Source organism: Triticum urartu, chromosome 7A, assembly GCF_056163025.1.
Source record: "Triticum urartu cultivar PI428250 chromosome 7A, HENAU_Tu73, whole genome shotgun sequence".
NCBI classification, from domain to species: Eukaryota; Viridiplantae; Streptophyta; class Magnoliopsida; order Poales; family Poaceae; genus Triticum; species Triticum urartu.
Window position 1 is genome coordinate 25,173,283 of NC_141879.1, and position 17,039 is coordinate 25,190,321.

At 46.9% G+C, this 17,039-nt stretch overlaps 1 protein-coding gene across 1 annotated transcript; it reads left to right on the plus strand.

The window, feature by feature from the left end:
• Positions 1 to 8,184: 8,184 nt before the first annotated feature.
• Positions 8,185 to 9,790, plus strand: LOC147957189 (uncharacterized). The gene is given in 3 exon segments (XM_087531608.1): positions 8,185 to 8,713; positions 8,716 to 9,522; positions 9,756 to 9,790. Coding segments are annotated over 3 exon segments (1,371 nt in total).
• Positions 9,791 to 17,039: the final 7,249 nt, after the last annotated feature.

Below are 17,039 nucleotides of genomic sequence, written 5' to 3' on the forward strand. Positions count from 1 at the left end.
TCGGGCCCCGGAAAACATCATCCGGTAATAACCCTACATGTTGTTTGTGGCTAGGTCTCATTATGATCACGAGAGAGTCGCCGGTAAGCCGGCTCTTTGTGTCTAGCCCTAGATCTTGTTTCTTGTTTTCTGTCCCCCTTTGGGGAGCCCTGCCCCTCCTTATATAAGTTAGAGGGGCGGGTTACATGTGGAGTCCAAATAGGATTAGGACTGGCCTATTTTCTATTACAAGCCGGATACAAGTCCGGTTCTTACTTCCTCGTAAAGGAAATATTTGTCATCCCTTTCCTCTTAATCCGGCCCATCATAACGTGAGCCGGCCTTCTGGGGTTTGTGCCTTGTTGTCCATCTGACCCGCCATCGGGGCCATCATTAAGTCGCCAGGCTCGTGAGTCGTCACGCCAGTGAGCCGCCAGACGCATGAGTCGCCAATCTTCTGACGGGTTGCCAATGAGACGCCAAGTCCGGCCGGGTCATGCTTCCAGCCGGGTTACACCGCGGGGTATATCCCCGACATTAGCCCCCAAGTTTAGCTTGGATTTATCCACGGTAAACTTATGTTGCAAAATATACACAAGAGCAAATTTGACAGGTTGTGCTCCGGGTTAAGAATTCTTGTAAACCGGCACCTGAACATCCTTAAGTCCTTGTCATTTCCTTCTTCTAGAAAATCCGGGTCAATAGACCAGCTTCACAATCAATTTGCTTGTAGAAGAAATATTGTAAACAAAGAATCCATTTGAGTTGGCTTCCAAAGCGCCGGCTTAAAAAATATAGGTCTTGAAATACTCATCTGATTTTCAACCGGCTTAAAGATGTAGATCTTGCCGAGTTATCATAACCAAAATTGCCGGCTTGTAAATGCTGATAGCACCGGGTCATAACTATAGCCGGCATCGGGTCATAATTATTGGTGACACCGGATCATGATTGTTGCAAACACCGGGCCAATCTGATCTGCTCAAAACTGAGAATTTGAACATATTTCTCACTTATATCCATATTACCTGTAGCCCCCAAGGGCCGGTTTAATCAGCATGAATAAGCCGGGACTTATCACCATGGCTTTAAATAAAATCTAGCTGTGTAGCCCCCATGAGTCGGCTATAGTCATAGCAGTGTAGCCGGGTCATCCTAGAATTGTCTTGAATCTTAACAGGAGCAATTGGTAACCCACGAGGGCCGGCTCATTACAATGGGATGAGTCGGGTCTTCAATAAGGCCAATAAAAATGACTTTGCATTAGCCCCCAAGTGTCATGGTGCATGCTTGCGGCGACATGAGACTTGCATATTTGATGTAACCTCAACTTGAATAATGTAGCCCCCAAGTGTCGGGTCGTAAGCCTGCAGCGACTCGGGACTATTTCCTCCGTTGTAAAATAAATCATGCCCATTGATAAAGATAATAGCTGTTGCGCTAAAGTGACTTTGAAAACCTCAATCATAATACTGGTTATTGATAATCATAATAGAAATCCAGCCATGTTGGCTATTCAAAATTTGAATAATATAATCCGGTATGAAAACCTCAATCATTCAATATCATCATGAAAATCCAATCATGTTGGCTATTAAAGATTTGAATAACCCGGTTTGAAAACCTCAATCATTCAATATCATAACGAAAATCCAGCCAAGTTTGGCTATTTAAAGATTTCAAATACCTTATCTGTTGACAAGTAAATCCGGAGTTTGAATACCCGGTGGCTCTTGGCCGATGGCGATTCAATACGCCTTCATTGTAAACCGGAATTTTTATGACCCGGCAGCTTATAGCCTTTTGAGAAAAATCCAGAATGGATAATCATTTTGAAGCATCAACTTTGGTAATGAGCTCGAACTTAATCATTTATATGTCATATTTCTGTAAATCCTACAGAGAGTTTAAACAACATATGCCCTACCGACTTAACGTCAAAACCAGGGCGGGTCATAATATCTCACATATAACCACTGTGATATTGAATTTGTACTGCCGTCTTACATAACCTGTGCAGTAAGGGTGATAACCCAATCCTTAGAAGCCAATGCTTCCACATAGATGATGATTGTCATAAACTGGCGACTTATAGCCAAAAGTCAAGCCGGGTTAAGCATAAAACACATATGCATATTTGAGATATAATCCCAAAAAGGTCTCAAGTTAAGTAATTGTGGCTGCAATAAACTTTACCTGAGACAGAATAAAACTTTTTGAGGCTTCTGATTTGGATACGATCAGTAAACCGTTCCAAAGGGGTTAAGCTAAGATTCGAATACGATCATATAGCCCCCAGTGGCTTTGGCGATGCCGATCAAGAGGGTATCGACAGCTATGTTCTCTTTGGTTCGAATACGACCTATGTTTGAACAGGAAGCCCCCAAATGACCTTGAGATTTGTTTAACGACGCAGATTCGAATACGATCCACGTCGGACCCAAAGGAGTTGAGCTATGATTCGGATACGATCAAGAAGCCCCCTAGTGGGTTTGGCAGTATGCCAATCAAAAGGGTTTCGACAGCTATGTTCTCTTTGGTTCGAATACGACCTATGATTGAACAGGAAGCCCCCAAGTGACCATATAAGTTTTGGCATTGCGCCGATCAAGAGGGTACTGATAGCTATGCTCGATGAGCAGGAAGCCCCCAAGTGATCATAATAAGATAAGCCGTAAGGCATGATATCCAAGTTTGAACCGCGCATCATGGCAGCAAGTTCTTTTGGCAACCTTTAATTTTTCTGAGAACTCGAACTTGCCGGATTTTGAACCGGACTTGATAGCCTCAAAGCTTTGCAGGAGAGAGATGTCTCTTGAGCTATATTTTAAACCGGAATCTTCATTTTGAGCCGGACATTTTTCTGACGGCCTTTAAATATTCGCCAATAAAAAGTAGCCTCCGAGGCCGGGTTATCTTCCCTTCAATGACCCGGAGTTCTTGAATTCATTGAAACCGGCTAGTTTTGCCGAGCCATACCATTGTAGCCCCCGAGTCTCAAGATGACTCAAAGAGCTGGCTTGACATTCTCTATATTTGACCATAGCAGAAGGTGTATATCATTGGCGTTGATAACGCGATGTGAATCCACAGAAGGTTGAGGTGACTGCGGCGGGTTATAAATGATCCCGTAAGAGCCGTGTCAGCAACTCGGCCAATGGTTCCTTCCAACTGGTTGTTTGAAGCTTAACCAAACTGTAGTGGCGACGATTTGTGCACCTGCCCATTGAGCCATCCAGTGCAGACGGCGGCTAATAATACATGATAATTTACCTCCAATTTGTTGGAAGGAAACCGGGCTTCCCAAGTAGTGACTTGCTCATACTCAATAAACAGCTCATCCAAACAAGTGCGGCCCGGTGCGTTGATGTAGACCAGGCTGCGAGAGACGGACGGTAAAAACGACCGCAACATCAAAGGCGGCTCAGACAGATGAATCAACCATGGTGCTGTAAACCGGTGCGGACGGGCAAGTTGTCCTCCTTATTTTAAGCCGGTGTGGTCGCGAGAGACGGCCACGGCGTTGTAAGCCGGCGAGGACGGGCGAATTAGCCACATCATGTTGATGTAATGAACAATTGTTCTGCCTCAAAAACATCACAAGCCAGAGTAATTGTTCCTTGACAAAAATAATATGCACTAAAAATAGACCTTAGATGGATATCACCTGATATGTTAGGCCGGAAACTGTCCGCCGCGGAGTTGATGATCGCCATGGTGGCACTGAAATCAATCACAGGTGAACCGGCTGCGGCGTTGTAAGCCAGCGCGGACGGGCAAGTCAATCGCAGGCGTGGTAAGCTGCGCGAACGGGTGAGCCAGCCGCGTCGTGTTGATGTAGACTGGGCGCAGAGGCCGTGGCTTGCATAGATATTTGTTGATCATTATGGCGGGTCAGATGCTAGTGCATGATGTCCATGACATGACCATCGCTCTTGCAGTGAACAATTGTCCTGCATTAAAAAATATCGTAACCCAAAGTAATTGCTTTTTTTAAAGAAAGCAATATATAATACAAAAAATATAATGGATGGATTTCACCTGATACGTCAGGCCAATAGTTATCCTCCTCATTATAAGCCGGTGTGGATGCGTGAACCGGCCGCAGCGTTGTAAGCTCGTGCGGTCGCGAGAGATGGCCGCAACGTTTTAAACCGGTGTGAACCTCATGTCCATGGCATGACGTCACTTTTGTAGTGGACTTTGTCCTGCGTAAATATATTAAAAGACAGAGTAATTGTTCTAAGAAGTATTAATACGTGCTAAAAATACTGAGAACAGATAGCACCTGATTTATTTTCCGGATGAACGCGGATACCAATAGTGGATAACGCTGGACGTTCTCGAGTGAAAGATAGCCAGACATACGCACGCCTGATGCAGTACCAGCACCTACACGGATCTTCATTTGTCTTTTCTCACTTTTGTTTTTGAGTAACGATTGCTTTTGAATGCCTTGCTATCCATGCGGATGTGCCTGATGCATATCAAGTGTTTATTACTCCTTGACGCATGTGGACAGCGTTATTGCCACCGCTCTTGAATAATATTTTTCTCAAACAGTGTATCAAACTGGTCATCAGAGTTGTTTGTCCGGGTGCAGCGATTTAAAAATAGATCTTGTATCTGCTTCATCACAGGACGCCAGAATCATCCACGCCCATAATTCCTGCTGCTCCCCTTATTTTTCTGCTACCTAGGAATTGTCTGTGGCCTCCAAATCTGCTGCGGCTCGGTGTCGGCGAATCCGGGTCGTGGCTGTCGATTTTCAGTCATCACCGTCTCCGTGCCGGGTCGTAACTGGCTCGGCGGCTTACACCTTTTTTTAACTGGATCCGTGTCCTTTTCTGCATCGTTGCCGGTTATGGAACAACTAGTACTCCTAGACACTGGCCTTCACGTGGATAGCCATACCTAGAACCGGTCAAACCAGAGGAACTCCTAGATCCTCGTGCGTGGATGTCGTTGTAACACTTTTTCCTTTTCTCCTTCTCAATCTGAATCGGACCCAAACCATTGCAGCTTGTACCAGCTACGTCCGCTTCTTCTTTTTTAAGACGATCCTGTTGGCCGTCGGAGAGGAGCAAATCGATCCTGTTGTTATTTTTTCTTCTGCCCTTGATCTTGAGATGAGAATTGATCTGATTTCTGATGACTGAATACGGAGTCGATGTAGATTCTTCTGACCGGCTTTTCTTCATCCGGCAGATCGTGAGCCTCTCAGATCCTAAGGAAAGACCCTCCAAGAACTCATTATCACCATGCGCGAGCCCCAAGGTGGGCGCCAACTGTCGTGGTTTTGTCACGGCAGATGTCCTCATGAAATGACTTAGTCGCGAGGCCAACGTATCTATGTGGTAGCTTAAAGGGGTTGAGCGGAATTGAGAGACACAACACACAAGACGAGGATTTAGACAGCTTCGGGCCCGCATCATCCGGTAATAACCCTACATGCTGTTTGTGGCTAGGTCTCATTATGATTACGAGAGAGTCGCCGGTAAGCCGGCTCTTTGTGTCTAGCCCTAGATCTTGTTTTTTGTTTTCTGTCTCCCTTTGGGGAGCCCTGCCCCTCCTTATATAAGTTAGAGGGGCGGGTTACATGTGGAGTTCAAATAAGATTAGGACTGGCCTATCTTCTATTACAAGCCAGATACAAGTCCGGTTCTTGCTTCCTCGTAAAGGAAATATTTGTCATCCCTTTCCTCTTAATCCAGCCCATCATAACGTGAGCCGGCCTTCTGGGGTTTGGGCCTTGTTGTCCATCTGACCCGCCGTCGGGGCCATCATTAAGTCGCCAGGCTCGTGAGTCGTCACGCCAGTGAGCCGCCAGACGCATGAGTCGCCAATCTTCTGACGGGTTGCCAATGAGACGCCAAGTCCGGCCGGGTCATGCTTCCGGCCGGGTTACACCGCGGGGTATATCCCCGACACCACCCGTCAGTGCTGACGTGGCGGCAAAGCCAACTCTGTTTATTTAACCATTAAGTTGACCGTTATTACAGATGAGGGCCCACACGTCAGTATCATTCTTCTTCCTTCTCCTCCCTCCTTTTCTTTGACATTTCTTCAAACACATCTCGTGTGCATCTGCAAGCCACCTCTGCCGCCATCCACCGCCGGCGCTCACTCACGCACGACGGCGCACACGCTCGCGACGGCGGCGGCTACGCCACAGCTGCACACGCACGCAGCGCAAGGCCGATGCCAGCACGCATACAAGCTAGCATGCAAAGCCAGCACAGTGCACGCGAGGCTACGGCTACATGCTAGCATGCCCACAACGCTCCACTGGCCGGCTAGCATGGCCGCGACGCTAGCTTCGACCGATGCCTCGCCGACGCTGGCTTCGACCGATGGCTTGACGACGGAAGCCTCCAATTGTGGTAGTTTTTTTGTCAAACACTCGCCCAGAGTGTCATAAACCCTAACAGGCAATGTAATCAGGCACAAGAACCAGTTCTTTTTCTTGTTCTTTTTCTATTTTCTTTTCTATTTCCTTTTTCTTTTTTGTTTTCTTCAATGCATGAACTTTTTTTAAAATTTCTGAACTTTTTTTTATCAAAATCAATGTTTTTTTTAGGTTGGCGCCGCCTACTCATAATCTTTGGCGTCCGAGCGGACGAGACATTTCAGCTGGGACTAGTCCAAGTTTAGCCCAAGTTTAGCGCACATCACTTTACAAGTGGGACAAGATGTTTTTGGGACTGGCTAGGCGTCAATCGACTGAAAATTGCATTCGGTCAGTCACTTTTTTTGTAGGTGTGAACATGCGCAGCCACACAAAAAAAACCTAATAAGGCGAGCCGCAACGATGCCTGTGAGATTTGGACTGTGTCCCGAGAAAACAAGAGAGAGAGAGCACGCTCGTGAGAGATGGTGTTGTCTGCTGTGCACAGACATGCATGTCTTTGAGAGAGAGAGAGAGCGCTACTGAGAGAGATTTGTGATGTGTGCATGCATGTGAAAAAAATGAGAGAGACAATGCATGCATGACATAAATATTTAATAAGAGAGGGTGTCAGAGTGTGAGGTAATTTTCTTTTTTGACCGTGACAGTTCAAATGCGGCCAAAACAAAGTATCTCTGGCCCACAATTTGCTACAGTATACCTGCAGTCTAAATGCAGTGTTATTTAGAGAGAATTACCTGAGAAATAGTCTGGCATAAATCTCTCGCAAAGCTAAAACACTAATTGTGATAAATATGCACACAATTTACACATAATTATGTTTTTTCATAATATGCAATAATAAGCATATAATAGCGAATTTTCGCCAAAAGGTAGATTGCTAAGAAAAAATGAATTGGTGGCGTTGGCATCTATCTATCTATCTATCTATCTATCTATCTATCTATCTATCATATTATTAAAACGATAGAAAAGAAACGACCATGATTTATCAATGTAAAACCAAGATATTTCAACGGTCTAGATTCTCTAGGCAGCTTAACATATATCTCACGTATGAGGCTGCCTAACATATATCTCACGTATGCTATTCAGCAAAAAAAATTTATCTTAAGTTGCCGTGCCGGAGACAGTAGATTAGGAATTTCACCGGGGCAAGGACTCCTAGCGCCAGGAATAATGAGGCAGGCTATGAGGTACTATACTATCTGCTATTCAAAAAAAATTATATCTCACGTATGCTAGAAAACAAGAAAGTTTTCATTGTAACATGAAAAAAAGGAGAGAAGGGATTCCATTATAATCATGTATAACACGTACACGTAATGGAGAGATTGAGGTTAACCAAAAAAATTTATATACTAAGAAGGTAAATAACTGTAAACATATCACAAGTATACGTGAACCAAATATACGTGACCCATAATTCGGCACGGCTCGGACACTGCTCCACGAAGCGCAACCGTGATCCCATCAGAAGGTGTGTCACTGCCGTCGTATGCATCGTCACGGAAGTTGTTCGTCTCTGTTAACTGACACTTGTTGTATAGCTCAGTTGTATAGCTCTCCCACGACATGCACGATCACCACGATCTGCAGCACGCCGCCCCACTGCGTTATGCGCTCTCTCTGTTGTACTATAACACCATATATACCTCAAGAGGAATACAGCAGCACCCAAGGTGCATTATTTCCCCGATCCTTCTTGTTCACATGGTATCAGACGCCGGTCTCCTCCTGCGTCGATAGACCTCTTCTGCTGCACTCTCCTTCCAACTGCTTCACCGCACCCCACCATGGCCGCTCCATCTCCACCACCTCCTCCACCACCTCCTCCCCCTCCCGGCTTCGGTCTCGGTGGATGCGCCGGCGGCTCTCCTGCCACTCCAGCAGCTCGCCGCCCCACACTCCTCACCCCATCCCTCTTCAACCGCGGTGGTGCTCTGTTCGTCCCCGACCCCAGCGCCACCTCCTCCATTGCACCGCCCAATCCATCTCCCCTCTCCCGCGTGTTCATCAACCAACACGTACCGATCATGCTCTCTCTCAACCCCCCCAACTTCTCCCACTGGCGTACCCTGTTCGAGGTGATGTTTCAGAAGAGCGGCGTCGCCGACCACTTCACCGGCGCACCGCGCCGTGCCGATCTGGGCTGGATGCAGGACGACGCTCACATCGTGTCCTGGCTCTACAACCGCGTCGGCGCCGACATCTTCGCGCTCATCCATCAGCGTGGTGCGACTGCGGCCGAGGTGTGGGCCGCGATCTGCACCCTCTTCATCGAGAACAGCGAGCACCAGGTGGTCCTCCTCGCCACCGAATTTCGCCCCTCGAGTAGGGCAACATGTCCATCATCTCCTTCTTCGCCAAACTCAAGGAGTGCGCCGACCGGCTCGCCGATCTCGGCGCCCCTGTCGACGATCGTGATCAGGTACTGAACATGATCCGCGGGCTGCACCCGCGTTTTCGGTACGCCATACCTATTCTCACCATGCAGACCCCCTTCCCCACTTTCCTCCGCTGCCGCGCCTTTCTGCTCCTGGAGGAAAGCCGCCAGGCCGCCGACTCCACCACCACGGACACCGCTCTCCACGCCGCCCGCGCCCCCAACACCAACCACGGCGGCGGGAACACTGGTGGTGGCACCACCTGTGGTGGCGGCGGCCGCTACAAGGGCAAGGGAAAGAGCTCCAACTACGGCGGGGGGAAGTCCTCCAACTCCGGCGGGGGCGGCGCGCCCCCTCGCCCCGCTGCTCCAGCCCCGGCACCATGGACTGGCATGGTGCACGCCTGGCCCATGCCCTGGCGTCCGCATGCTCCGGGCGCCGGCATCCTCGGGCCACGACCTGGCGGTGCCGCCCCGTTCGCCGGCATGGCCTACCACCAGTCCGCGACGCCAACAAACAGCACCAACTACGGGGCGCCGACTGTCTGGCAGCCCGCCGTGCCGCCACATCCGCTGTATGGGGCCCCGGCTGCGGGCTCTGCTGCCTCTTCCACGCCCAGCTGGGATCAAGCCTCCCTCGTCCAGGCCCTCAACAACCTGACGATGCAGCAGCAGCAGCCGATCACGCCGCCTGGTGCAGAGTGGTACATCGACACTGGAGCCACATCGCACATGGCCTCCTCCTCTGGTATGCTCTCCTCCTCACAGCCTTGTCATTCTGCTCGCATTGTAGTCGGCAACGGGGATTCCTTTGCAGTCATGCACTCCGGGCACCTCAACATCCCCACACGCACCTCCCCTCTCTCCCTCAACGATGTTCTCGTCTCCCCCCCCCTCATCAAAAACCTAATCTCTGTCAAAAAGCTAGCTCGAGAAAACCCCATTAATGTTGAGTTTGATGATATTGGTTTCTCTCTTAAGGATCGAAGCACGAGGAAGGTGATCCTCCGGTGTAACTCTGATGACGACGAGCTCTACCCCATGCCCCATGCACCAGTCCAGGCTCATCATGCACTCACCGCCGTCTCGCATGACTTGTGGCACCAGCGCTTCGGACACCTTGGCGCTGATGCTCTTGATCACACCCTTCGTCGTTCCTCCCTCGACCACACGGGCTGTGGCGGCCATGTCTGTCATGCTTGTCAACTAGGCAAAAGTACTAGGTTACCTTTCAGTTCTTCCGATCATGTGCCGTATTTCCCGTTCTAGTTAGTTCATTGTGATGTATGGACCTCGCCCGTTATGAGCATATCTGGTTGTCAATATTATCTCCTATTACTCGATGATTACAACCATTTTGCTTGGACCTTCCCGCTCAAGCATAAATCAGACGTCTTTCCTACACTGCGCCATTTCTTCGCTTTCGTGCATAATCACTTTAATCTCCCCGTTCTCACCCTACAAACAGATAATGGTAGAGAATTCGATAACCAGGCCGCGCGCACGCTCTTCTCCTCCCTTGGCGTTGTCCTACGTATGTCGTGCCCATACTCCTCGCCACAGAATGGGCGGGCCGAGCGCGCACTGCGCACGCTCAATGACATTGCTCGCTCGCTCCTCGTGCACGCACACATGCCATATGAGTACTGGGCAGAGGCACTCCAGACTGCCACGTTCCTGCTCAACCGTCGACCATGTCACCCCCGCCATGACCAAACCCCATTCTTCCTACTCTATGGATCATACCCAGACTACACCTCGCTCCGCGTGTTTGGGTGTTTATGCTACCCCAACATGACGCCCACTACGCCCCACAAGCTCGCGCCCCGCTCCGCACCTTGCGTCCTCCTGGGGTACTCACCTGACCACAAGGGCTATCGGTGCCTTAACAGGACGACCGGGCGCGTCGTCATATCGCGCCATGTCGTGTTTGATGAACACACGTTCCCGTTTCAAACACCTACCCCTGCACCACCCACGGACACCGCCCCTCTCCTCGATCATGCGATCGTCCTGCTCGTGCCGCGGCGTCCCCGCTCCCTACGCTCTCACGAGCGTCCTGCTGCTGCCGCGCCACCCGCTGCCACCGCGTCACCGCCCTACCCGCCGCGCGCGCCTGCTACCCCAGCTGACGCGCCTCTCTCCCCTACCGTCGCCGCGCCATCGCCGCCAACACCTCACCACCCTACCCCGACCCCGGACCCTGCTATCCTGGCAGCCGAACCGCCTGTTGCGGACACGGATCCCCAGCCCGCACCCACCGTCCGCCGTCGCGCTCCCCTGCCACCTCCCAGCCACCCCATGCAAACCCGCGCGCAGGCCGACAAATTTCTCCCTAACCCTAAATATCAAACCAACCTCTCCGCTACCACTGAAACATCCATCTCTCCCGTTCCAAAGAGTGTGCAGGCTGCTCTGCGAGATCCACGTTGGTTGTCTGCAATGCAGGTGGAGTACAGGGCTCTGATGGATAACCAGACATGGCGGCTCGTTCCACGACCAGCCGGCGCCAACATCGTCACCGGCAAGTGGCTGTTCCGGCATAAATTCAAAGCCGACGGCACGCTGGAGCGGTACAAGGCGCGCTGGGTCGTCCGCAGCTTCTCCCAACACCCGGGGGTCGACTTCGACGAGACCTTCTCCCCCGTGGTTAAGGCTGCCACCATTCGCGTGGTCCTCACCATTGCTGCCTCCCGCGACTGCCCGGTTCACCAGATGGACGTGAACAACGCCTTCCTCCACGGGCGCCTCTCCGAGCAGGTCCTCTGTCAACAGCCAGCCGGCTTCGTCGACGCCGCCCACCCCGACCACGTTTGTCTTCTTGACAAATCGTTGTACGGCCTCAAGCAGGCGCCCCGTGCCTGGTTTGCCCGCTTCGCGGCGTACGCTCGCCGGATTGGCTTCTCCAGCTCGCGCGCCGATCCCTCGCTGTTCGTCCTCCACAACAACAGCGGCACGACATACCTCCTGCTCTACGTCGACGACATCGTCCTCGCCACCTCGTCGACTACACTGCTCCAACACCTGCAACTGCAGCTCTTCGCGGAGTTCTCCATGAAGGATCTCGGGCCACTGCACTATTTCCTCGGCATCGCAGTCACCCGCAGCGAGCGTGGCTTCTACCTGTCGCAACGCAAGTACACGGAGGAGCTGCTCGACCGCGCCAACATGCAGGCCTGCAAGCCCGTGTCCACTCCGGTCGACGCCCGCGCCAAGCTCTCCGCCACCGACGGCGCCCCCATCTCCGATCCCTCGGAGTACCGCAGTCTCGTCGGCGCTCTCCAATACATGACCATGACGCGGCCCGACATCGCCTATGCCGTCCAGCAGTGCTGCCTCGTCATGCATGACCCGCGTGCTCCTCACCTCGCTCTGGTCAGACGGATACTACGCTATCTACGCGGCACCACCACGCATGGTCTACACCTCCAGCGCTCGTCGCCTCTCGAGCTCGTCGCCTACTCCGACGTCGACTGGACAGGGTGCCCCGACACGCGCCGGTTCACATCGGGCTACGCCGTCTTCCTCGGTGACTCCTTGGTCTCCTGGTCCTCCAAACGCCAGGCCACGGTGTCCCGTTCGAGCGCCGAAGCGGAGTACCGTGCCGTGGCCAACGCCGTCGCTGAGAGCTGCTGGCTCCGTCAACTTCTCGGCGAGCTCCGCGTACCCCTGGCCAAGACCAGCATCGTCTTCTGCGACAACATCTCGTCTGTGTACATGGCGGCCAACCCCGTTCACCATCGCCGCACCAAACACATCGAGCTGGACATCCACTTTGTCCGCGAGAAGGTGGCGCTCGGGCAGCTTCGTGTCCTGCATGTGCCAACACAACAACAGTTCGCCGACGTGCTCACCAAAGGGCTGCCCACGGCGACGTTCGAGGACTTCCGTTCCAGCTTGTGCATCCGGCCACCAGACGCTCAAACTGCGGCGGGGTGTTAACTGACACTTGTTGTATAGCTCAGTTGTATAGCTCTCCCACGACATGCACGATCACCACGACCTGCAGCACGTCGCCCCACTGCGCCATGCGCTCTCTCTGTTGTACTGTAACACCATATATACCCCAAGAGGAATACATCAGCACCCAAGGTGCATTACTTCCCCGATCCTTCTTGTTCACAGTCTCTATTAGACAGAGGAGGAAGAACCTCATTAGCGATTCAGAAAAGAAGCATCTGATCGGACTGGGGCAGGAAAGAACAATCAAGACTCAAGGTAATGAAGACCATCATCATCACGGGAAGTGAAAAATATCCGGCGAGGCTGACTACCTCTACGCACCACACATGAGCGACAACACCCTGCTAGACTCTGACATCAGCGCCATGACCTCACAGCTCGGGATGGACCAACACTCTGCATGGGTTTTCCTTACTTCTCAACGCCTGCGCCGCCGCTGCCAAACTAGCGTGCTGTTACACACCAGCGAGATTGTTTCTAGCGAACTCCGCACAATCATCACCGTATTAACAGAGACGCTCCTGCCACAACACTGTGCAAAACATCGGCCATGATGCTGACATGTGCAGCCCCACCGGCTCCGATGGGGATAGTAGAATATAGCTGACTTATATGTGCGCCTGAATTTCCGTGAAAATTGGTGAGATTTGTGTTGTGTTCAGAAAATAAATTTTTATGATTACAAGTTTGTTTTCTAGAGCGTTAAAAAAGTTTATCATAAAAAAATTATTTTTATATAAATTTACACATGCCTAAAGCATGAATATGTCACTTTCAAACGATCCATTTGATGCTACCAATCTTTCAGTGAATTTGTATATCCTTCCCTAAATAGCTTTTACATGGAGATTCTAATTCGGGTAAAGATGTTTGCAACACGCTCCTTGATTTGGACGTGATTGTAGGAGAGCAATGGCGCAAGAAATAAGATAAAAACCTTGACGGATAAGAAGGATGTCAAACAAAAGTATGGTGATGATGCATGAATACCCAGCCGCACATATAGAGCACTAAACAAATATACCTTATGAAATTTGTACTGTCTCCAATACATATCATATAAATACGAGCTTTAAAATGCTGTGAGAAACTGGCAGCACAAAATCATATGGTAAAATACATACAAGGCCTACACGTGCTCAATATGGCGGATAAATACCATAGTTCCACTACCATGCTTAGATCATACATAATAAAAGTGGTTTGCATATAATCAAACAATAAATCTGTACATGAAATTATTTGTTTTCTAAAATTTGACAGAGTAGCTGACGGTATAGTATGACATAAATCAGTCATATTTGTTTTAAACTGGGTACTAGGAAACTCCATGCAGCAATGAGTCTACCTAACTCACGAGCACACTTCAAAGACACAGGAGTTGGGGCTTGATAAATCAAGCAAAATAAGATCGTAAAATCAGGTTTCATGCACTAATCGATTGTGAAAACTTTGGACAAATAGTTGAAAGCAAGTCACCCAAGACTGCGAATACATGTGTTTCATAGTGGGGATCGCCGCCGATGAAACATGCACTTGTAGACGATATATCATAACTTCATGGCTAAAGTGGTTTGGCAAAGAAGAATGATGTAAGAAAGAAAATGTACATATTTTTACATAATGTAGAGGTACCCTTAATGCATATATTAATAGCTATTAATATGCCTCTTCATTTCAAACGATCATATTTAATTTGCAAGTTTGTAACTGTCATAGCATATATGGCCCATTATTGTTGAACCAATTTTAGTGCCACATAACTAATTTAAATTTGACGATATACCATGTTGGTCTCACCATGTAGAAAAGCAAATACTCAAATGCCAACAAATGGTTGTCTACAATACATGAAGAATATATAATATAGTTCTAGCCGCGCAAATGCGCGGGTTGCCCCGCTAGTTACTCTTAAACTAAAAAGAAAATAAAATATAAACTGAAATAAAATTAAAATAAAGAAGTTTTCTAAGGAAAAATGAATTAGTGGCATTTGTATGACCCTTTAGGAAGAATAAAAATGAAACAAAACTAAATAGACAACGACAAAATTTGCACACAATTTACACTTAAATTGCGCTTTTTCACAGTATGCAAGTATAAGCATATATTACACTTAAATTACGCTTTTGCATACAATTTACACTTAAATTGCGCTTTTTCACAATGTCCAGACAAATTTTGAACGAATGAATAAGTGACAATGCTACTGCCCTTTAAGAAGAAAGAAAGTGAAATAAACACGAAAACAAAAACAAAATATGATGTTTTCCAACGAAGAATGAATTAGTGACATTTATTTTACCCTTTACACATCAACATTTCTAAAACAACAAATGTAATAATTTGCACACAATTTACACAAAAATTGCGCCTTTTAAATATGCAAGAATAACCATATAATTGTGGAATTTACACAAAATAGAAGTTTCCAAATAAGGGATGAATTAGTGGAATTGGTATTACCCTTAAAAAAGAAAGAAAATGAAATGTAAAAGTCACTAATGAAATATTAGAAAAACAAAATAATGAAGTTTCCTAGGGAAAAATGAAACTCTTTAAGATGAAAGAAAATAAAAGCCAAAAACAAAAACAAAATAATGAAGTTTTTGATGGAATAATGAAACCCTTTAAGAAAAAAATACAAACACTAAAACTAAGACAAAATAATGAAGTTTTCTATGTAAGGATGAAACCCTTTAAGAATAAATAAAATATAAAAACAAAAACAAAAAGCAGAATAATGATTTTTTTCTAGGAAAAAAATGTAACCCTTTAAGAAGAAAGAAAATTAAAAAATAACTTGCACACAAGTATGCTCTGAAATTGCACTTTTGTAATATGCAAAAAATGGGCATATATAGTGCATTTTTGCTCTCTACTATAGTTTACACACATGATGTATCATACTTGCATGTATACTTACTTACAAACACACAAAAATAATCCAAGAAGAAATCAAGTATAGCGGCATTGGTACCGGAAAATTTGCATACCTTTCAAGAAGAAAGAAAGTAAAAATAATAATAACACAATTTGCACACAATTTACACGTAAATTGCACTTTTTTGGTTATGTAAGAATAAACATATAATAGTGAATTTACATAAAAACAAAGTTTTTAAACAAGGAACGAATTAGTGGCATTGGTATCGTCCTTAAAAATAGGAAATAAATTATGAACTAAACATAATTAAACCAATAAAGTTTTCTAAGAGAGAGTAAATTAGTGACATTGGTATTACTCTTCAGAAGAAAGAAAATAATAAAAAACATGCACACAACTTTGCAGTGAAATTGCACTTTTTATAATATGCAGTGAATACACATTTAATACTGCAACTTTAGCGAGTAGGGTATTTTGGAGACCGAGCTCCATGGAGCCCTTTATTTTGAAAAATTCAAAATTCATAAATTTTAGTTTAAAAATATTCTATAAAAATTACACATGTATGCAAGGATGTAAAGTGTATGTGTGGATAATTTCAGGATGAAATACCTTGAATTGCAAGCTGCACAAAAAAACAAAATTATGGACTTTAAAGATGAACGGTACCTATGCTAAAAAGCTACAGATCTGTCTTTTTTGTGTAGCTCACATTTTATTGTATTTTGACCTAAAAAATTGCACAGATGTACATTATGTATCTAGGTATACGTGTATTCATTTTCAGAAATTTTTAAAACTGAAAATTTTGAATTTTTAAGTTTTAAAAGAAAGGCCTCCATGGAGCTCGGTCTCCGTTTGACATTTTCGGACTTTAGCAGTCTAGTACTCCCTCCGTCCCATAATGTAAGACATTTTTTGACACTAGTGTAGTGTCAAAAAACGTCCTACATTATGGGACGGAGGGAGTATAATTTACACAAATATTGTATAGCAATTTCATGCATACATACACATAATAATACAAAACTGTATTTAATTAGCAAACAAATTTAGCACAAAACAATTAGCATTGTTATTACACTTAAAGAATAAAGAAGATGAAAAAAACAAAATTTTCCACACAATTAGCAAAAAAATGCACTTTTTATAATATATAGAATAAATATATAGAAGTAAAGTTTCCATACTCTAATGTAATTTTTACATGTATACATTTACACACACTCAACATCCGGAAATACACATAAAGAAAAAAAACTCAACTGAAAAATAGAAAAATAAAAGCATACACGTGCAGGAAACAAAAGCAAACTCATGGAGAAAAGTATGCACACATTAATGTCCAGCCCAGGAAGGAAATTGACTGACCCAAAATTGGGGTCAGTCAAATCCAAACAGCCCAGTACAGCAGC